Source organism: Myotis myotis, unplaced genomic scaffold, assembly GCF_014108235.1.
Source record: "Myotis myotis isolate mMyoMyo1 unplaced genomic scaffold, mMyoMyo1.p scaffold_m19_p_15, whole genome shotgun sequence".
Taxonomy (NCBI): domain Eukaryota; kingdom Metazoa; phylum Chordata; class Mammalia; order Chiroptera; family Vespertilionidae; genus Myotis; species Myotis myotis.
The window spans coordinates 9,877,653-9,898,520 of NW_023416319.1; the positions used below are offsets into that span (position 1 = coordinate 9,877,653).

General features: G+C 41.4%; 2 protein-coding genes across 11 annotated transcripts in view; one reads left to right on the forward strand and one right to left on the reverse strand.

Moving 5' to 3' along the window:
- Positions 1 to 44: 44 nt before the first annotated feature.
- Positions 45 to 13,492, forward strand: ZDHHC6 (zinc finger DHHC-type palmitoyltransferase 6). 8 transcript variants are annotated; one of them, XM_036335981.1, is made up of 11 exons: positions 48 to 392; positions 1,223 to 1,702; positions 3,335 to 3,426; positions 4,800 to 4,959; positions 6,908 to 7,069; positions 7,824 to 7,877; positions 9,389 to 9,556; positions 10,566 to 10,607; positions 11,323 to 11,468; positions 11,550 to 11,596; positions 12,882 to 13,492. In XM_036335981.1, exons 2-11 carry the CDS (start codon positions 1,436 to 1,438, stop codon positions 12,983 to 12,985), a joined length of 1,242 nt encoding a protein of 413 aa, XP_036191874.1. In that variant the 5' UTR covers positions 48 to 392; positions 1,223 to 1,435; the 3' UTR covers positions 12,986 to 13,492. The 8 variants fall into 8 exon arrangements, with proteins under 8 accessions (XP_036191879.1, XP_036191878.1, XP_036191874.1 ...); XM_036335980.1 differs by having other exon boundaries at positions 48 to 274; XM_036335982.1 differs by having other exon boundaries at positions 48 to 212.
- Positions 13,493 to 15,234: 1,742 nt separating this feature from the next.
- ACSL5 (acyl-CoA synthetase long chain family member 5) overlaps positions 15,235 to 20,868 on the reverse strand; it is a 40,484-nt gene continuing 34,850 nt past the window's right edge. For 2 of the 3 annotated variants that reach the window (XM_036335996.1, XM_036335997.1), the window contains exons 15-21: positions 20,708 to 20,780; positions 20,373 to 20,461; positions 19,941 to 20,057; positions 18,004 to 18,147; positions 17,292 to 17,393; positions 16,753 to 16,824; positions 15,235 to 16,310 (exon numbers count right to left, since the gene is read on the reverse strand). In XM_036335996.1, coding sequence (XP_036191889.1) covers positions 16,170 to 16,310; positions 16,753 to 16,824; positions 17,292 to 17,393; positions 18,004 to 18,147; positions 19,941 to 20,057; positions 20,373 to 20,461; positions 20,708 to 20,780 — 738 coding nt within the window. In that variant the 3' untranslated portion in view covers positions 15,235 to 16,169. The remainder of the gene's footprint in view (positions 16,311 to 16,752; positions 16,825 to 17,291; positions 17,394 to 18,003; positions 18,148 to 19,940; positions 20,058 to 20,372; positions 20,462 to 20,707; positions 20,781 to 20,868) is intronic. The other variant, XM_036335995.1, reaches the window with a different exon arrangement.

Genomic DNA, 20,868 nt, shown 5'->3' on the forward strand with positions numbered 1-20,868 from the left:
GAAGTTCGAGGCGGCGAACTTCCCGGAAGTGGCTGTCACGGAGGCTGCGCACCGGGCCGGAGCGGGATTCCAGCGGCGAAAGCTCCGGCGGAGACCGACTCGTGGTCTCGGGTCCCGCACTCCAGCCTCTAGCAACCGGGATTTGCATTCTGCTTGTTCTGGACCGAGGTGCCCATGCTGAAGTCACTCATAAAGGAGAAAATGTGTTCCGGGTGAGCCCAGGCCGCTTCGGAACTGCGATGGCCGAGGAGGGGGCACCAAGGACCAGACTGAGGTGGGAGTCCAGGCTGGGGATGTAACCATCTTTTTGGCGGTCTCCACGCCACCCGAGTTTGACCAGAATCTCCAGTGCTTTGGGACCAGCCACGCTTCCCAGGATGTTCCTACCCTGAGTGAGGATTTCTAAGAGCTCTATCCCGTGACACGGGCGGGAAACTGAGGCACAAGGCAGCGGCATCTGTTGCGTGGAAGTCCTTATCGCCCGACACCCCAGAGCTGCTTCCCTTGGCTCACTGCGGTTCCATCAGCCATGCCCGTCTCCAAAGCCTCCCGGCTCTCGCTGCGGAGGGAACTTCCTCTTCTTTTTTCCTAAAATATCCTCATTCATGTTCTTTTTTCATGAACGCCCCCAGTCGTGATTTCACACACAGCGCTCTCTCCTCTCCTTGCATTGATCTTTGCTTTCACTCTCTCGCTTCCTTACGTTTGGCCCAAGTAGACCCTTAGGTTGGTGTTTTGGGGGCAACCACAGGCAAATAATGTGGACCATGCCTGGCTCATACTTAATTCGAGATCGGGTGAGAGGTGGTGTAGAGCTCCGTAAAGGGAGTCGAATGACTGGGTTACGCTGTTACGTTTGACCTGGATCTAATCACCGAGGCTCTCCCAGCCAACTTCTTTTCTCTAAGTAAGGAAGCTGGATTAGCTCAACTCTAAATCCCTGCTCCCCAGCTGTCAAATCTTTGTCTCCTCAAGCCATTCACTAAACGTTGGACGATCACAGTCCCCAGACAATCACGTATCCAGTTTACATGCCATTGAGATTTGAACCCTATTTTGGGTAAGATAAAAATAGATGTTTTGGTTGTTTGGTTTGTTTTGACATTTGACAGGCTATCCACGGTAGTGCACTGGTGAGATGCTTTTGTTTAGGTGGTTATGGGAGTTAAGTCTGGTGTGTAATAAAATTTTCTACTGAACTTCCTCATTTTCTTTTCTTTAGATTGGGTTTCAAACCAAGATACTGGATTCTCCCAGTTCAGATAAAGAGCTCTGAGCACGTAACAGTGAAAATGGATAGCCTGCATTCACAGCGCACAGACTGAAGACATGACACTTAAGGAACACACGTGGACTTGTGGCACATGGATAGGTGTGCACAAAAAAAGGAAATCTGTACTTCTTTAAAGATAGGAAGACATTCTTCCTCACCAACATGGGTACTTTCTGCTCAGTTATCAAGTTTGAAAATCTCCAAGAATTAAAGAGACTGTGCCACTGGGGCCCCATTATAGCCCTCGGTGTTATAGCAATATGTTCTACGATGGCCATGATTGACTCTGTGTTGTGGTATTGGCCCTTACATACAACTGGAGGAAGCGTGAATTTCATCATGTTGATAAATTGGACGGTCATGATTCTTTATAATTACTTCAATGCCATGTTTATTGGTCCTGGCTTTGTCCCTCTGGGGTGGAAACCGGTAAGAAAAAGATCCCTTTAGAATTTAGATGATGAATTCTAATGATAACCTCATGATAATTTAGTTTTTGCTTTATCTTCTAGCCAATAATATCTAACACAGACTGCTTTTTGCTGTCGTAGGGACTAAGTGCATTGCAATTACTGGTCATTTAAAGCTCAGATTATTTCATGCCTGTTTAAAAATACTGATCTAAATCAGTATTTCCCAGAGCATTTCCATTTTATACTTGCCTTGCATTGAGAAAAAAAATAAAATAAACATGGAGGGGTGGTGATGAGTCCATGGTCATAAGTTTAGGAAACAGTGCATATCACATACACTTTTCTTATTTATGATTTCACAATGTAGTTTGGTTCTATAATCTTTTTATATGTAACACATTAACATCCTCAGAACTGAGGAAAACTTTAGAAACTTTGGTTTAAATCATAAAGTTTTTAAATCATTGCAGTGAAGATTGGAAGTACAGTATGAATCAATTTATGGCTCCTTAAAATTTGTTAGAAAGTTTATGCTTATGAATTCCCGTATTCCTTGTTGAGGGACATTGCTTGGTAGCTTGGTAGAAATGCAGAATCTTGAGCTCCACCCTACTGAGTCAAAATCTGCATTTAGTGAAATCCCCAGATGATTCTAAAGTATGTTAACATTGGAGAAATACTAGTGCATTGTATTAAGTAAATAAAGAAATGGGTAAGACAATTCATGTTCTGAAAAATCTTGTAACTGAGGAGAAAAACCAAGGCACTTTAGGAAATAAACACAGAGTAGAATATGACGAGTGCTGGCGAAGTTAAAAGGAACTGTCATTTTCAGTTGGGACCTGTGGGAGGAGTGGGGATTTCCAGAGGAGATGGGTAAAAGGCATTTCAGGATTTCAGGTTGAGTGCGTATTCAGAAACAATGGACAAATTATGTCGTGCAGAGAAGGCTGAAAGAAAGGCAGATTATGGAAGGCCTCAAATACATGAGAAATTGTTAGTCCATAGGGAGTTCTTAGAGGTTTTCAAGCAGAGCTCTGGCATAATCAGAATTGTGTTATAGGATGAAGCTCCTACTCTAAATACCTGCTGAGTTGTCAGCTACCTTTTTTCCTGAACTCCTCCCATCCTACTCAGATTTTGCATAAGTGGAGCCAACTGTATTCAGTGGTGATGGACTAGGATGGCGCATAGGGAAGAGAAATTAAAAATGACTTCTGGGTAATTGGGAGAGTGATGGTGCTGTTACCAGAAATTTTATACATAAAAATATTTTAGCTCAAATAAAAGGATTGGAAATGTAAGTAAAGATTCCATTCCTCCCCCACCCCCCATGAAAGAAAATTAAACCATAGGGAAGCATTTATTCATAAGGCTAGTTATTATTTAGGACTAGAGGCCCAATGCACGAAATTCACTCAGGAGTAGGCCTTCATTCCCCCAGCTGCCAGCATCGGCTTCCCTCTGGCACCCGGGACCCGGGCTTTCCTCTGGCCACCTGCAGGCACCTGGGACCCGGGCTTCCCTCGAAGCCCCGGCTTCGTCCAGAAGGTCGTCCAGTCTAATTAGCATATTATGCTTTTGTTATTATAGATATTATTATAGATTGGTTATCTGATGTATTTTTTGTTTATGTTTTGCTGCCAAGGAAAATTCTCAGGATAGCATGTACCTCCAGTATTGTCAAGTCTGCCAAGCATACAAGGCACCACGGTCACATCACTGTCGAAAGTGTAGCAGGTACTGTCTGTCTTTGCCATTCACTTTAGGAATTGATCACCTCGACAAGTGGTCTTTTGAGTCCTAATTTTATTCTCTGCAAGATGGCTACTTTATAAACAACATTGTCAAAATACTTGTGTCCATAATCTCCATATCATTCTTAAATCATCAATTCTGATAATAAATACATCTCTTTTCTTATATGTGAAAAGACTTTTCTAGAAAATACAGATTAACTTTGCTTCTTGCCCTGCCAAGAGCATGGTTGAAAGTCATATCTGCAAATTGTTGCCATAGATCACGAATTAACTTCGAATTGTTCTGAGTCTAATTATAGAGGAGAGCTGCTTTTTTTCCTTTATTTTGACTAACTTTTACACTTTATGCAAATCTAATAAATAATCCAGGTGCCTATTATCATAGTGTTTAATATAAAAAACTTAATGAGAGGAAAACTGAGTCACTATAAAAATGTGAAATAAGCTAGAACCTTTAAAAATGAACAGCTGTATCCACTTCTTAATAAGAACTTTTGATGAGAGTGTTGAGGTTTAGGGAAACAGTGGAGGCAAAGAAAGTTGGCCTGAGGACAGGAAATTTTCTAGCAGTAAAAGGGAAGGAAGCTTGGTAAGACTTTGCTTATTGTACCACATCTTATATTTAGTAGTTGCTTGTTTAACTCAGAGGTTCCACATCTAAAGGATGAGGACAGGAAGGAAGTTACATGCGTCTGCTAGGTCCCGTCAACCCCAGTGGAGATTTGTAAGTGATTTTGTTGAGTCTCTATTGTACTTCACTTCAGTCACTGCATTTCAGAGCTGGAGGAAAACCAGGAACCGTAGTCATTTCTTTATTATGAACCTCTCAGTAGGCCTCCTGACTTCTTCAAACAAATTCATAAGGAGCAGACATCTTTTCATCAGAAGCTGTTTCAAAACCTGCCCTTTCTTTCCCTGTTTAGAATCTAAAAGAAGTCACTGTCCCAAATTGTTTAAAAACTCATAAAGATGTTTCTTTTTGTTTCATGGATTGTAATTTCTTTTTGACTTATGAACATGCTGGATTCCTATTTGCTTGGTCTGTTTTTTTTTTTAATCTTTACTTGAGGCTATGTTTTTATTTTAGAGACAGATGATGGGAGAGAGAGAAACATTGATGTGAGAGAGAAACATCAGTTGGTTACATCCTTTATGTGTCCCAACCAGGGATTGAACCTGCAACCTAGGTATGTGCTCTGACCGGGAATCAAACCCCGCAACCTTTTTGCTATACAGGACGTGCTCTAACCATCTGAGCCACTCAGCCAGGGCTGCTTGGTCTTTTGAAGACCAAAGTTATTTCAAGTCGACAGGATTTCCTGCCTCATGTTTTATGTAAATGTTTCTTGTTAGGTGTGTGCTGAAGATGGACCATCACTGTCCTTGGATCAACAACTGTTGTGGTTACCAAAATCATGCTTCATTCACACTGTTTCTCCTGTTAGCACCATTGGGTTGTATTCATGCTGCCTTCATTTTTGTTATGACGATGTATACACAGCTTTATAACCGGGTAAGTGAAATGTTATAAAGTCATTTGTGCCAGATTAAATGGTTTATCAAGATTATTTATGAGGTCCCTTTTGCAAATACGTTTTCTATGATTTAAGTGGGGAAACACACTGCTTTACCTCTAAATGGATTCCTTTTTTAAAAGCATTAAAACTTAATTTTTTCTGGATTATTTTTCTCTGGAAACTCACCTTCTTAGCTCTGGTTGAATTGATAATTATTTTATTCTGTTTGTTTATTTATTTACAGTGGAACCTAGGTTCTCAAACTTAATTTATTCCAGAAGGCTGTTTGAAAACCAAATCATTTTTCCCCATTAGGAATAATATAAATTGAATTAATCCGTCCCAGACCCACAAATAATTCCCTGTTTTAACCTTTCTTATATACAGTACATGACTAATATGCTATTTAATGTATAAACACTTTAAAAACAAAAAGGACATGAAATTAAAATTTAACAAAAAGGAAATGAAATGTACAGTAAAAATGAAAATTTAATAATAAGCCACAACAAAAGCAAAAAAAAAAACAAAAATATTCACACTATAATTTCCTGAGATGTTTGCAAGGTGAGGTTTAGTGGTAAACTGACTCATACTTTCACATTCTCTCCTTTGTTTTTCGCCTGGGAGATGAGTTACTGACCATACAAGTATCCACATGAAAGGGTTGTCAGGTTGAGAATCGAATTGTTTGAGATGGGAGATGATTGAAAACCGAGGTTTGACTGTATGTTGATTCCAGAGAGAAGTAGTGGGGGGAGAGAGAGAGAGAAACATTGATCGGTTGCTTCCTGTAGATGCCCTGACCAGGGATCGAACACCCCAGCTTTTGGTGTACAGGATAATGCTCTGCTCAACTGAGCCACACCAACCAGGGCTGTGTATGTAACTTATGAAATTTCAAACTTGGTAGCTATGGTAAGAATAATTAGGAGGGCAAAAAGAAGAAGAAGAAGAAAAGACAACATGAGGGCTTTCCTTCTCCATCCCATTCAGGTTGTAGTTGTAGTTTGTTCATTTCTAATTCCAGTGCCTAGAACAGCGGTCGCCAACCTTTCAGACCTCATGGACCACCAATGGTCCGCGGACCACCGGTTGGCGACCTCTCCCTAGAATGTGGCTCATGGAGCAGGCATAGTCTTAAAATGCTCTGCAACAGATTGAGCCCATTTATGGGCAGGTAGTCATGAGATAAAGTTCAGGGGACACAAACTCAGTGTCCTAAAGGGGCCTGCAAGGTAAATGAGGGACACAGCCCTCATGGGACTGTGGCACACTGGGGAACATGCCTGTCACAGAGAGGACAACCCATATTCCATTTCAGCCAGCTTTTCATGTTTGAGAATCCAGCCCAGTGATGCTAGATCTTACAAGAAGAAAAAATCTGTTTTTTTAAATGTGAAGTTTCCTGACTTTTAAATGTGGGCACCTAACTAAATATTTTAAAACATTTTGCAAGCCAGGCAATACACATCTGTAGGCCACATTTTGCCAATTTTTCACCTCTGGTTGTGGAACATGAGGGAAGAAACAGCTGAGCCCCAGGCTGTCTTTTTTGCTGTGGAAGATTACTGTAAATGCAGACAAGCACAGAGGAGAGGGAGACACAGTTACCACTTAGATTAGTGTCTAAATTGGTGAACTTAGTGTTGTAAATGCAAATTAATGCAAATTAATGTTTGTGGGGTATGACTAGCACCTTTTGAGGGTGCAATGAAAAACAACCCCCCAAAAATAACATTTGAGAATAAGTAAGAAGGATATGGTGTATGAATGAGTCAGTATGAGTTCAAGCCACAGTGTTCATTAGAAACAACTGTGTTTGCTTTGGCCACAATTTCAAGCTACCATTTTTGATCATTTTAATCAAGTTGTTTCAGTTGTTACAGTAGCCTAACCACTTAAGGACAACCCAATTTTTCGAGCGTATGTTGTTGTTTACAGCTCTCCTTTGGCTGGAACACGGTCAAAATTGATATGAGTGCAGCCCGGAGAGATCCTCTTCCAATCATTCCGTTTGGATTAGCTGCATTTGCTGCCACCTTGTTTGCCTTGGGATTAGCTTTAGGAACAACCATAGCTGTTGGGATGTTGTTTTTTATCCAGGTAAGTTCCTCGGTTACTTCTAGCTAAAAGCTGTCGAGTTATTGGGGCTGCTTGTAATGAGGACAGCCTTGATGCATCACCCAACCCTTTTACAACTCTTAGTGTAAAATAAGCTGATTTTGGTTATACTTCATGTTTCTATTAGCCTGTGATCAACTTCTTTGATTATTTTTTCCAATGCCTATACTTACAAATCATGTTAAAAATAAACTAAAATTCTGTGGTGTAAAAACCTATGTAAATGGAATTAGTTATGTGTAGGAAAATCAAATAGAATTTGGACTGAATATATTCAACTTTTAAGGCAAGCAGAATACCTACATTGACTGAAATGAGTCATGTACTTGTAATAAATAGATTAATCATATATTTAAGGTTAATTAAAAACAGTGATGAGATTTTAATAGCAAAATACACTTACGTATTGATTGAATGAGTTATATCAATATTTTATTAGTACTCTGAAAACTTTATTCAGAAGATGATCCTTAAGAAACATAAATTATTATTAAAACAATATATTTAGATTTGCTTATGGGTTTTATTTGAAGAGGCGTTTTAGTACAGTGGTTAAGAAAAAGGGTTTTCGAATCAGGTGACCACACACTGTGTTACTTAACCTTTATCTTGGTATCTTCATCTATGGAATGGAGCAATAAACACTATCACATAGGGTTTGTTAGTATGAAGATAATAATCTTTAATGAACCAAAGTTCCAGTATAAAATTTTGCTGTCTGTTATTTAATTTTCAGATAAAAATAATTCTCAGAAACCAAACTTCTATTGAATCATGGATTGAAGAAAAGGTAAATTTAATTCTTGTTTTCCTCAGTATCATTAAAGTACTGATTTAACTAATAGACCAGATTAACTAACAAATGCCTGGTAGTGAAAATTTGGCTACCAAATGGCTTCCTTAAGTCATTTGCATGCCACATAAAAGGTAGAAGACAGTTTGATTCATCCCCGGTTTAATGTAACTCCCAGAGAAATACGCTTCTCATACACTCTGAGAGGAGCCATACATTGAATTTGGATGGGGCTTGATTTATACAATTCAGTAAACTCATACATTTTACAGGTTGATTATTCTTTTAATTGAATAACCTCAATATCACCTCTAACTATAAGAAGATTTTCCTTAAAATACTGTCCCTTGATAATAAAATATTTTAAAGTATCATTTCTAGTTAGATTGACATAAGATTAACAAGTGTTTTTGCTCATGACCAATCTATAGTAATAAAAGTAATATGCTAATTAGACCAGACATCCTTCCGGACGACCTTCCAGACGAAGCCAGGGCTACAAGAGAAGCCTGGGTCCTGGGTGCCAGAGGGAAGCCAGTGCCAGCAGCCAGGGGAAGGAAGGCCTACTTTTTCATGAATTTCATGCATCGGGCCTCTAGTGCTCTTTATAAAGTGCCATGCTAAACCTAGGAATTATTTTAAAATTGGTGCTTTGCTGCTGAGTAAAAATTCAAATAAATGATGGTATTAAGCTTACAGAAAATTTATTGAAATTATCACAAACTAAAATTTATACAACAAATTTCAACTACGTTTGTTCACTTATTGTAGGAATAAATAATGTATCTTTATACCACTAGGTGTCAGTGGAACTTAAGAAGATTCTAAGCCAGTATTGCCTTAAGTTAAAGCTAACAACTTAAATGCCTAGAATATAATTTATACAACTCAAATATTTATGTATATGCATAAAATGTACACATAAAAGCAAATATAAGTATATATACATGTGTAGTGGTATAAAAACTGAAAGATGTGCTAGCTTTTAAAAATAATTTTCATAAAATGATGACTTCCCTGTTACACCTTTCCTGGCCATTCCCATGGGTGTCACTGCACCCCAGGATACAACCATTGCAGTCTAGTGCCCCCACGAAACAGTTCCTCCATTCTGAATAAACCCCCTACCCCTTAAAGCTGTTTGTCTGCATCTCTGCTCTATACCTGGATTTTTTGGTCTGCTGAACCACAGGAACATTGAGAATTTCTTATATGGAATAAAATTACTAACTTTTAATATGCACTTCTTAATTTATTCCTTAATAAGCTTATGTATTCTTAAATAAGCCCCATCTGTCATTTTCTGAATGTTCTCATAGGAGGTTGGTGGTGTGTGTCAAGTTCTTCCAATATTGTGGTAAGTTTATTTAGCTCTTCTGTGTACACTAACATCACAACAAGGAGGAAGTATTTTAAGAGTGATACGAATTAGAGGAATAAATGTTCTCAACAGCATATACTAAAAGCCATTTAAGGCATCTGCCTTCTTCCATCTTTGTTACCCACAGGCTAAAGATCGAATTCAATATTATCAGCTAGATGAAGTCTTTGTTTTTCCTTATGACATGGGGAGTCGATGGAAGAACTTTAAGCAGGTATTTACCTGGTCAGGGGTCCCAGAAGGAGATGGACTGGAGTGGCCAGTCAGAGAAGGCTGTCACCAGTACAGCTTAACAGTGAGTGTTTTTGTTCAAATAATCTTTCCTCTGCCTCACCCTCTTCCCTTTAACTTTCCCTTAACTCAGATGACATTTAGAGTAAAATTAATACAAAAATTTTCTCAGTATGTGACAAAACGAATCTAAGTTAATAATCTAAGAACTCTTTGTATCATACCTCTCCTTTTATTTAAATCTCTCCTTAACTCTCCATATCTGTGAGAGACAGTCCTGATTCCTTAACTTGGTTTTATAATATCTGGCCTAAAACTACCTTCCAACTACTTCCAAACAGGAGTCATCTTTACCAGTCAGCCGAGTCTACTGAATAAACAACTTAAACATTCCTGCCCCCTGATTTGTCTGCTGTTTTTTCCATCTTGTGACCTCCTCTCTGTTGGAATTGATTGAGACTGGTTTCAGTTCCACCTCTTCCCTAGTCCAACCTCTGCACCCTAGACTCCTCTGGATTGGGCACTTAGTCATATACTCTTGTGTGGTAGCCCATGAGGTCTCATACTTTTATTTAATTCTTCTACCTTCTATCTTTAATTTTACTTCACATGACTCTAGGACAGAGACTGTACTTTCTTCACTTTCCCAACAGCATCTGTGAATAAGTGGAGGAAAGTGAGTCAGTGAGGCGTAGTGATGACGTTCAGCTGAGACTCTTTTTTTGATGAGTTTTGCAGGCTTCCTACTGCATCTCTAAAGAACTGTGAATCTGTATCATTGTCACTTTGGGTACTCGCCTGGGAGCCCCTTGAGGGCAGAGAGCACATCTCCCTGATCCTGGGCCACAGGGAGTGCTCTGTAAATACACACAGAAGAAGAAGTTAGTGAGAGAATACTGAGAAGAAAGCCCTGCTTCAGCCCCTGTTCTTAGTCATAGGGCCTTCTCTCCATGCTGAAAAACACAGGTGGCCTTTAAATTGTCAGCAGTTAAGAGATGCTGGGAAATTGGGAGTTTGTCATGAACCTCTGATATCAACATTGAGATGAGGCTTTTTATTTTTATATCTTCCAGATAGAACAGTTGAAACAAAAAGCAGATAAAAGAGTAAGAAGTGTAAGTAATTGTTTTGCAATGATACCAATTTCTTTTTTTTTTTTTTTTTTGGTTAGGCTGTACAGTTTTATAGTTTTTAAAATGGCCTTTGAATAGCTGCCAACTGTTGGCTTTTATTAAATAATATTTCTTAAAATGTTTGTTGAAATTTAATGCAACTCACTTTTGTTTTCATTTAAATAGTTTGCACTGGAGGTTTGAAGGGAATTTAGTCAATTTATATTGCCAACAGGAACATAATTTGCCTCAATATAGCTCATTGGTATGAAACCCATCTTTACAGTTATACTGGATAATATGATTGCCACTGGCCACAGGTGGCCAAGTTTAAATTAATTAAAATGAAATGAAATAAAAAATGTAGTCCCTTGGTTGCACCAGCCACATTAGAAGTGCTCAGTGGCTGCATGTGGCTGGTGGTTCCCACATTGGACACCACAGACAGGGAACATGGCCATTGCTGCAGAAAGTCTGATGGGATGGCACTCTCTAGAGTTAATTCTCAGCTGTGCGCTTGAAATGAAGGGGAAGCAATGCCTTGAGAACTAGAAACGTCAGCTGCTGCCTCCTCTAGGGGGACAGGGTGGGTAGCAAGCTGGGAGGGAAAGACGTGTCACCTGATATTCTGGGTCTACCTTTAACAGTTAAAATTCGAACTTTAAAAAGCACAGATGATGGGTAAAGGTTAAATTGTTCTTCTGATTACTGATGACAGGTTCGGTATAAAGTAATAGAAGATTACAGTGGTGCCTGCTGTCCTTTGAACAAAGGAATCAAGACATTCTTCACGAGCCCCTGCACGGAAGAGCCTCGGATACCGCTGCAGAAAGGGGAGTTCATTTTGGCCACGAGAGGGTTACGGTGAGTGGTGGAAAGCACTGTGTTGCCTCTTTAATGACAAAATTGACCTAAAAAGTAACTTTAATCTTTTAAATATTTCAGATACTGGTTATATGGAGACAAAATTCTTGATGATTCCTTTATAGAAGGTATGAAAATGGAACAACAAGACTGCTGGCAATTTCAAATTTCCCAAGAATAACTTTAATAAACAATCCCATATCACATGTATTAGGGGAACTAAAGAGAAGAGCACATCAATCACTAAGCAACAGAAGGAAGCTCCTTGTATTATGTTAGTTCTCCATAGCACTGGGATTTATTGGGTCTTTTTAGTGATGACTAACATTGGAGCTCATGCCTAACTGTGGGACAGGCACTTGTATAATTGTGTCCCGTGTGGTATTGAAGTCCCCATCAGCCCTCTACATGATCGCTTACACTTTATTGACGAGGGAACTGAAGCAGAGACCTAGCCGCTTGCCCGAGGCCACACTGGAAACAGGTAGAGCCAGGCTCCAACCCCAAGCAGTCTGGCTCCAGAGCCTGTGTGCCAAACGCGTAGGCCATGTGTTCCCTCTCCCCCCCCCCCTTTTTTTAATATATGTTTTTTATTGATTTTAGAGAGGGAGGAAGGGAGAGGGATAGAGGTAGAAACATCGATTGGCTGCCTCCTACACGCCCCCTACTGGAGATCAAGCCTGAAATCAGGGCCTGTGCCCTGACTGGGAATTGATCCAGTGACCTCTTGGTTCATGGTTGACGCTCAACCACTGAGTCACACTGGCCGGGCACTCCCACTTGAATGAACATCCCCATATCTCTCCCCCACCCCCATACACAGTGCCTCTCTCACTCTAAACATTATGTAGGAGTGGTTAACATTTGTTAACGTTAATGAGTCTACATTCACACATTAAAATTGTTCCCTTTTAGAGTAAAGATTAACCTAGGATGCTCTTTTAAAAACACTGGGTTAATCGTAAATTAATCCCAAATGACAGCTTAGGCAACCTTGATAAAGACATTTATATGTTAGAAAAAGTCTAAAAAGGAAATTCACAAAGGCTAAGGAAGATAGTTCCCTGAAATAAATGGAGTGTGACAATTTGCCAAAAACACCGTACAATCACACATGGGTAACTGGATGCCCATATTGAGAAGTGCCCCTCACCTCCACTTGGCGGCTGTTCTGAACCACATTAGCTCCTTTCCCAAATAACAGAATTGGGAAAATACCTGGTTTCTAGCTTGTTAGGAGCAAGCAGTTAAAAGCCTTATTTCTTCCCACTCAAACTGCTTATAAAAGATGATAAAGAGGGAAAAAATGTAAAGTCTGACTTATAGCTTATTGATTTGAAGTATAGGACTTAGGGGTCTCGGTAAAGTCATTGCAGTGTATCTGACTATTTCACGTCAATTTAATTTTCTCAGGTGTTTCAAGAATCAGAGGGTGGTTCCCTAGAAACTGCGTGGAGAAGTGTCCCTGCGATGCTGAGACGGAGCAAGCCCCAGAGGGCGAGAAGAAAAACAGATAGCCGCGATCAAAATCCAGTGATTCCTTAAGCCCACCCCATTACTTGAAAATTGTGCATATCACTAAAGAATTATGCAATGAGCCTACTCTGGTTAAGGTGTTCTTTTCCTCAAAGGTGCCCTAGTGCCATGATCTAAATATTGTTATGAACATTTTGAAATGGAGAAGCCATTCTGCATATGCCTTTGAATTCCTGCCCCTCTTGGCCACCTCTTCCTCGCCCCAAAAGGAAAAAACACTTCACCCCAGTAAGTCAATTGCATTTTCTCTAGGGTGTTCTACGCACTGCACACTATGGACCTCACTTGCAGTATCGTTCCCCCTTTGCCAGGAGCATCTGCATGTGATGCTTCTGTCCCGTTTCCCCCTCGGTATTTTCTTATGTAATGTTCTAGATACTGTAGAACTTAATTTGTCAGATTCAATATAAGCTCAGATTTTGTTACCTGTCTTTTAATAATGCTTATTTTGTCAAATCAAATAAAGATCAATGGATGTTCTCTATAAATCATAGTTTTTACTTAAAACATCTTTTTTCTTTTCGATGACTGAAAATGTTCGCCTTAATTCCTTATGGAAAAATTGCTTTACTACCCTGTCCAAAATTGACATCTTTACATTTTCATTTTTATTACTCATCCTCACCCAAGGATATTTTTTCCATTGACTTTTAGAGAGAGGAAGTGAAGGGAGGGAGGGGAGCGAGAGAGAGAAACATCAATTGCTTGTCTCTTGCGTGTGCCCCAACCTCGGCCAGGGATTGAACCTGCAATCTGGGTACTTGCCCTTTACTAGGAATCAAACCCGTGACCCTTTGGTGCTAGGGCCCACGCTCCAACTACTGAGCATACCAGCCAGGGCAAAAAATATTGGCATCTTTAATCATGAGTCTTAAGACATACATATTTGCCTCTATAAATTAACCCATTAATGGCCTGTTGAGATCACAGTATTCTAGGACACTTTCAACTGGGTGATATTAAACTGCTCTTGTACACTTGATTCTCAAAATCTGAAGCTTGTGCAGGTGGTAAGAATGCTGCAGGACTTGCATTCTTAAAGTCAGGTGTGTCTAAACACATAAGTGGAATGACAGAAGTCGCCTATTTGAATATTAATTCTTTCCAAGGCAGGGAACTTGAGCTCTGCGGGTCAGGCTTGTAACAGTTAACAATAAGGGAAGGGCACTTGGGAATTCAGCAGTTGCTGAAACAAAACTGCCCCATTTTAGTGAGGGCTAGGAAGGGAGATAAGTGAAAGACATGTTAGATGGAGTCATATATGTGAAGGTGGCAGGTGGGAGGGTCTGATGGAAGTGACATTTGAAACAAATGAGAGGACAAGTCGTGTGCGTCTGGGAAGTCCTGCAGTTTAGACAGAGACAACAAGAACTGCAGGCTGGAATGTGCCTGGCCTGTTTGAGGGAAGGGACAGCAGTCAGTGCAGGAATGAGCCAGGGCGGTATGAGGAGGTCAGGAGGTAATAGGGGCTAGACATGGCAGGACCTGTAAGGTAATTCCTGCCTTCCCTTTGGCGACTGAAGACTAGACATTTCTTCAACTTTTCTGAGCTGAGTGTAGAAAGACCAGGAACGGCCTGGGCCAGCGTGGCTCAGAGGTTGAGCATCAACCTATGAACCAGAAGGTCACGGTTTGATTCCTGGTCAGGGCACATACCCCGGTTTTGGGTTAGATCCCTAGTGTGGGGCGTGTAGGAGGCAGCCGGGAAATGATTCTCTCTCTTCATGGATGTTTCTATCCCTCTCTTTCCCTTCATCTCAGAAATCAGTAAACATAAATTTAAAAAGAAAAAAAAAGAGAGAGAGAAGGACCAGGAACGTTCTTTTCACTCCAGTTAGAGGCCAGAAAGAAACATTCAAGATGAGAGTATGACAAAGATGGTAAAGAAAAAAAACATAAATCGGGCTCTTTTGGAGTTAGGGCTCAACTGTCCCTTGTTTTGTTGTTCGCAGCTATGGAGTAAGAAGGCCTGGTCCTCTCAGTGTACTAGTTGCCTTTAGTAGTTAACTTGGTTGCATACTAGAATCACCTGCGCACCTTTCAAAAATCCCAGTGCCAAGGCTGTGTCCCAGACCATTTCAATCAGAATCCTTGGGTGGTATCTTTCTAAACTCCCAGGTAATTCTGGTGTGCAGCCACGTTTGAGAGCCACCAGCTCACATGCATGTTAAGTCGTCCTTGCTTAAGGCTGATTCTCATCATGGTCCGTGAGGAAATGCACACCTCAACGTAAGTATCCACAATAGTTTATTATTTGAAAGACTTTACAAGTGGAAGCAACACATGTGTTTGGGGGTGAATCAGAGCAGGAGCTGGAGTTCCTGGGGGAAGAGGCCAGTGGGTCTCCTCTTAGAGAAGCCTGCTGCACAGGCCGGTCTGTGTTCCCAGTTCAGGAGGTTTTTACTCGGTGCTCTGCTTCGTCCACTGGAAAGTGCACTTGACATTATTCCAGCTCCGTCCCCCACAGCTTCCAACTCAGCAGCAAACTGTAAGGGACAGATTTCGTCACCAGTCGTGTCCCTGTAGATAACATCTGAACATTCTCTCGGACATGTCACAGGCCCAACTTTTCATTCTCCCAAGTCAGACAGCCAGAGAGGCTTGGAAATCTTCAGTACAATCAAACACATAAGTACTTAGAGGAAATCTGTCTTTCAGATTCAGAGGCGTGGTAGGTCAAGACTTGATTGAAAATTCTAAAGGTTTTGTGGAGTAGTTAGAAAGCGAATTATAAAACAGCTTTGCAGAACCTAAGCATCTCCTGAACATGGGAAAGTCTAAGTGTGGAGACTGTTGATGGTTCACTTTTACTGAAAAAGTTTTACTGAAAGAAGTCACAAAAGGTCCCTTACACAGGCTGGAGATCATGAGGAAGGGACAACGACTATGAAAGGACATTGAAGAAAGGCATGTTCATAAAAGTAGCCTGAAAACCTGAGTGTCCGCAACATTTATGATGGGGAAGACAAGGTTTACTTAGTCCGGAGCTAAGCAGCATTGTAAGTCTCTCAATGCTGTTTTTTAAAGCCCCCAAACTATAGTTATAATTTAATAGGCAGAACAACAGACAGAAGAAAAGACAAAATGAACGTAAGGCTAGTTTTTAATCCATGTTCCCACAAGGCAGGCTCCCTCAGAGCCCCTTCCAGCTGTCAGTACCTTAACCTATTCCTGCATGTTCTCATACAGGCTGTTGATTTGGGTCTGAAAGTACTTGGAAAGCTCTCCACGCTTTGCTTTCAATGTTGGTGTCAAGAGCCCGTTTTCAATGGAAAAGGGCTCTGGGTGGAGATAGATGCTTTTGACCTGGAAGAGAAGAACAACATTCACACACATGCGTGCACACACATGCGTGCACACACATGCACATTTATTAGTGATTTGGATTTTTCTGCAGAGCCCTCTAAGTGCTATGTGAAGGACCTTACAGAATATTTCACCTTATAAAAAAAAAAAAAATGGGTTTGAGGAAGTGGTAAAAGAGAAAGAACAGTAACACATACCCATTCTCACACACTTAAAATTTGGGAAAGAGATGAGTAGGGAGAAGGGGGAATGAATAATGAATAGCAATAAGTGACTGTACAAATAATTACAAAAGGTCACTGCCATTTATTGTTGATGGGTCCATGGCACGAACTCTAAAAGCCAGTTCCTTGGACACTGTACATTTAAACCCCATTCTCAATGCAACTTTAAAACTTCCTAGAAGGACTTGGAAGACCAGGAGGACATCTGTAGTACATACCTGTTCGAAGGACTTGAGGCCACCTTCTTTCCCAACCTTCTGCAAGTCTTCTAAAATGGCTTCCTTTACGATCTAAGAATGTGAAACATGGCTTAAAGCATGGCTGTTTGGAAAAGCCTCCACGAAAGGTTAAGCAAGAACCGACTCCAAATTCCTACAAGAGCTTGTTGGGATATAAGCAGGGTATGGGAGTACGTATGAGCGCATTTCATGCTTAATATTACTCAAAAGGGAAACCTAAATTGTAAAGGGGTTTTCTCTGAATGGCATTTTTAAATTTTCTATTTTCCCATGCCCTCCCCCATAAAGAGCATATTACTATAAAAAAGAATGGTATTTGTTACTTTTAAACTCCCCATCCTATCCTCCAATCTAATAAAACCAGTGTTTAGCGTTCAGCCACCTGCCACAGATTCAGGAAGAACCTGTTCTTCCAGACAGGAGGCTCTGGGAACTCATGGGTGCCCAAGATGGTGGGCCTCCCCTCTCCCACGATGGGCCCCAGGGTGGCGCATAAAGTTTTGCTACATGAGACTTACTTGGTTTTGGCACAGCTCTTCAAAGGAGCCCTTAACCCCAAGTTTGGCTGCAAATGTGGGGAGCACTTCTGAGTCAGGAACCACCACTGCTACCAAGGATGACTATGGAGAGGAAACAAGGCCGGTGAGAATTATTATACAGAAGTTTCCCAGTGGCTAACGAAGGCAGGATCATAACTTTGAAATAGACATCTCCCAAGATCTCTGACTCAGTACCAGTGTCCTACTCTTTCCTCACCAGATATCTCAAACTCTCCTGGAACTCGAATCCCATTTTCCCTTTACAAAAATGTTCTACTCAAATTTGGTTGATCAAAGAGAAGTGTGGTGTTTCAACATTAAGCTTAAACCATCTCTGGCCTGTCCATATGAACCCTCCCCCACTCTCCAAAAGCTAAGTTTAAGCCTAGTGTGTATGACACAGTTTGTGCCAAAGGACTTTTATTCCACTTGGGTATCCTTTTAATGAATGGCTACCCTTTAAGTATAACTGTCTATCAATCCTACTGACTTGTTTACAGAATCCATCCTAGTTTCAAACAATTATTTGCATCTATATTGCCTTATTTTGAGATTTGGAATGTGGCTTGATTTCTTTAGTTCTACAAGCTTTTATCTTCTCATCCTAAACCCACTGAAACAGAATCCCTGTAGCTACCGGGATCAACATGGTCTGTGCCTAGAAAGGGCTATCGTTAAAACAAAGTATTACCCGCAAGCTCTCCCCATGCACAAAAATTTGCTGCACTGGTCCACTCCTGCTGTACACGTTTTCTATCTTCTCGGGAGCGATGTATTCTCCTTGGGCCAGCTTGAAAATGTTCTTTTTACGGTCAGTGATCTTCAGAGTTCCATTCTGTACGAGACAGACAGAAGACAGCGTCAGTGTTTCTGAGCCCCCTGCGGGTGGTATCCGTGGAGAGGCTGGTGAAGTCCTTCTTTAAACTTGGCTTCTCTGGAGACTTTTGAGCCATCTTTCACTTCTCATTCTTGGCTTTGAGTAAAGGGTAGGAAAGAGCCTGTCTGTACTGTGTGTCTCTTTGGAAGGTCAATGTGTTCCCTGAGAAAAAGCCCCCAGGACCTGCTGGGGTTGTGTAAATGATTGTCTTATTTGCCAAAGAAATTTTGTAGCCATAAATGTCTAATAGTTTAATGCCCGATTACTTCATTTCCGGCACTCCCAGAGATAGGGAAGGAAGGATCTTTTAAGAATTTGGTGCCCTAGCCGGTTTGTCTTAGTGGATAGAGCATCGGCCTGTGGACTGAAGGGTCATGGGTTCAATTCCAGCCAAGGGCATATGCCTGGGGTTGCAGGCTCAATCCCCTATAGGGAGCATGCAGGAGGCATCCCAATCAATGATTCCTTGTCATCATTGATGTTTCTATCTCTCTCTCCCTCTCTCTTCTCTGAAATCAATAAAAATACATTACACACACAAAAAAATTGGAATAAGTTAGATCTCCCCCTCCTTGACTCCTTTTTCTGTATCCCTCCTGTTAGATCTGGGAGCAGGCTAAACAGCTCTGCTGTGCTAATGTTAATCAAGAAGTCAATAATTGTTAGTACAGAAGTAGGGCCTGGAGGCTCTTTCCCCAGCCACCAGGGGTCATTTGATGTCTCTGAGCTCATTGGTCTGAGGAGCTTAGGCTCTTAGGGATTTGAATTGCAGAATTGGGCCAAGTGTTAAATACAATCCACATGCTCACACCTTAAGTAGGGCAGTAGACTGAACCAGCCCTGGAACCATCAACAAGGCTGCCTCGAGAAATAAGGCCACAATCCAGCCTAACAGACATTATCTGAAAGTCATTAATAAGGCTAAGCCCTTTATAACTCCAATTTGGGGACGCATGCATTGCCCACATTTTACGCTTATTAGAGCAGAGAACGCATACAGAAGCAGATAAGTTAGCATGACACTCCTAGACCCAAATCTATGAGATTCATCACCAGAACCAATGTTCTCAGAGTTTTCACCGAACATTCTGTGACTATCACTTAAATCTTGGAATATTGAGCCAGAAAGGAGTTTCAGATCTGGTTACATCCCCACTCCCCCAGCACATAGTAGACACCTTTTCAGAGGGGACCTTGGAAAATCCCCTACAGGGCTCCTAAATCTCCATCACAATTAAGCAATGATTTCCTCTCTTCTTAGAAAAATGGATGGGGTTGGCAGAGACTACTTACCTTTGTTAGCAAACTTAAAAAAATGGAGCCATATATTCCGCAGAGAGAGGCAGTAAAGGTCACTGAGAGGCAAAGCCTAGCCTCTGCATATGCCTAGTTTAGAAATCTTGCCTCCTTGTTTTGCTATGTCTACTATGTCTATATTAAGTGGAAAGAAATGAATATAACCCTTTGAAACTTGTAAAAGGCAAATGGTTGGAGCCCATGGAGTTATCAAATCGCAACGTCTTTCTCAATAAAAGTAAACAAATAACAAAAAGAAAACAGACGACTACAGTCCTTTCCTGGAAGTGTCAACTAATTTTCCTTTGGCTGCAAGCAAATCTATTCCATTGGCACGGGAGTCACGCCAACTCAGCTGATCATCCCACTCGCATCTCTGCCCAGCTTGTCAATAAGCAGATGGTTCTCCCCAGTTCTGCAGCCTATTCTCCCCAAAGTTTTGAAGAAATACCCACCGGGAGCCAGCGACCAATATCTCCTGTGTGAAGCCAGCCATCTTTGTCCAGGGCTTCCGCCGTCTTCTCAGGGTCCTTCAGGTATCCTTTGAACACATTGACCCCCTTGATGCAGATCTGCATGTAAGAAGGTACAAAGTGATGACAATGGCAGAGGGCACTACTCCAGGCCTGGGTACTTTATCAAACACCTGTTGCCACCCTTACATCATCTGATGGTTTCAACTACCGTGTGAAGAGCACTCGATTGTAATCCCCAGTGTGGGGGACAGGAAAGTGAGGTTCAGAAACACCCAATGCCTTGCTCAAGATTTCAGAGGAGTTTAACCCATGCCTGCTCACAAGGGTGTGCTCTCCTTGATACAAACACCGCCCCCGCCCCCCCCTCTCCCCCCAATGCCTTGGCATGACTACTGGGAGCAACCCACCCACCTCTCCTTCACCGTTCACTGAAAAGTAGTTCATGTCTGGCACATCTTCCAGCTTCACGTGATTGCAAGCCAGGGGAACTCCGACATGGCCTAGAACACACCACACTGAGTCAGCTGGGAAACTGTAAAAACGGTGGTCATTCCAGGAATATTTCAGAGATACTTATGGATCAACTCTAAAAGGTAAAAGACTGAAAAATCATCTGCCAAGATAGGAAGGCCTGGACCAAAACCCGAGTTGGCTTTTGCCACATTTATCTAAACCCATAAGTCCAAGCTCAATTAGAACCCTTCTCCCAACCACTGCCCCTCCCGCCCAGCAGACGGAGAACCTACCTGGTCTCCAGTCCCCGGGTAATGTGAATGTACAGCCAGCAGTGCATTCTGTTTGACCATAAGCTTCAAACACCTGGGAAAGCCAGAGAAGGGCTTTGAGACCGACTCAAGGTAAAGCAGGAGCTGGCCATGCTTTAAAAGAGGAGGAAAGCAAGGCCTCT

Excerpts from the sequence above, each read along its gene's own strand:
- ZDHHC6 (XM_036335981.1), top strand. The coding sequence starts at position 1,436 with ATGGGTACTTTCTGCTCAGTTATCAAGTTTGAAAATCTCCAAGAATTA. Across the intron at positions 3,427-4,799 it reads CACTGTCGAAAGTGTAGCAG|GTGTGTGCTGAAGATGGACC; the intron begins GTACTGTCTGTC and ends GTTTCTTGTTAG. Across the intron at positions 7,070-7,823 it reads GGATGTTGTTTTTTATCCAG|ATAAAAATAATTCTCAGAAA; the intron begins GTAAGTTCCTCG and ends TTTAATTTTCAG.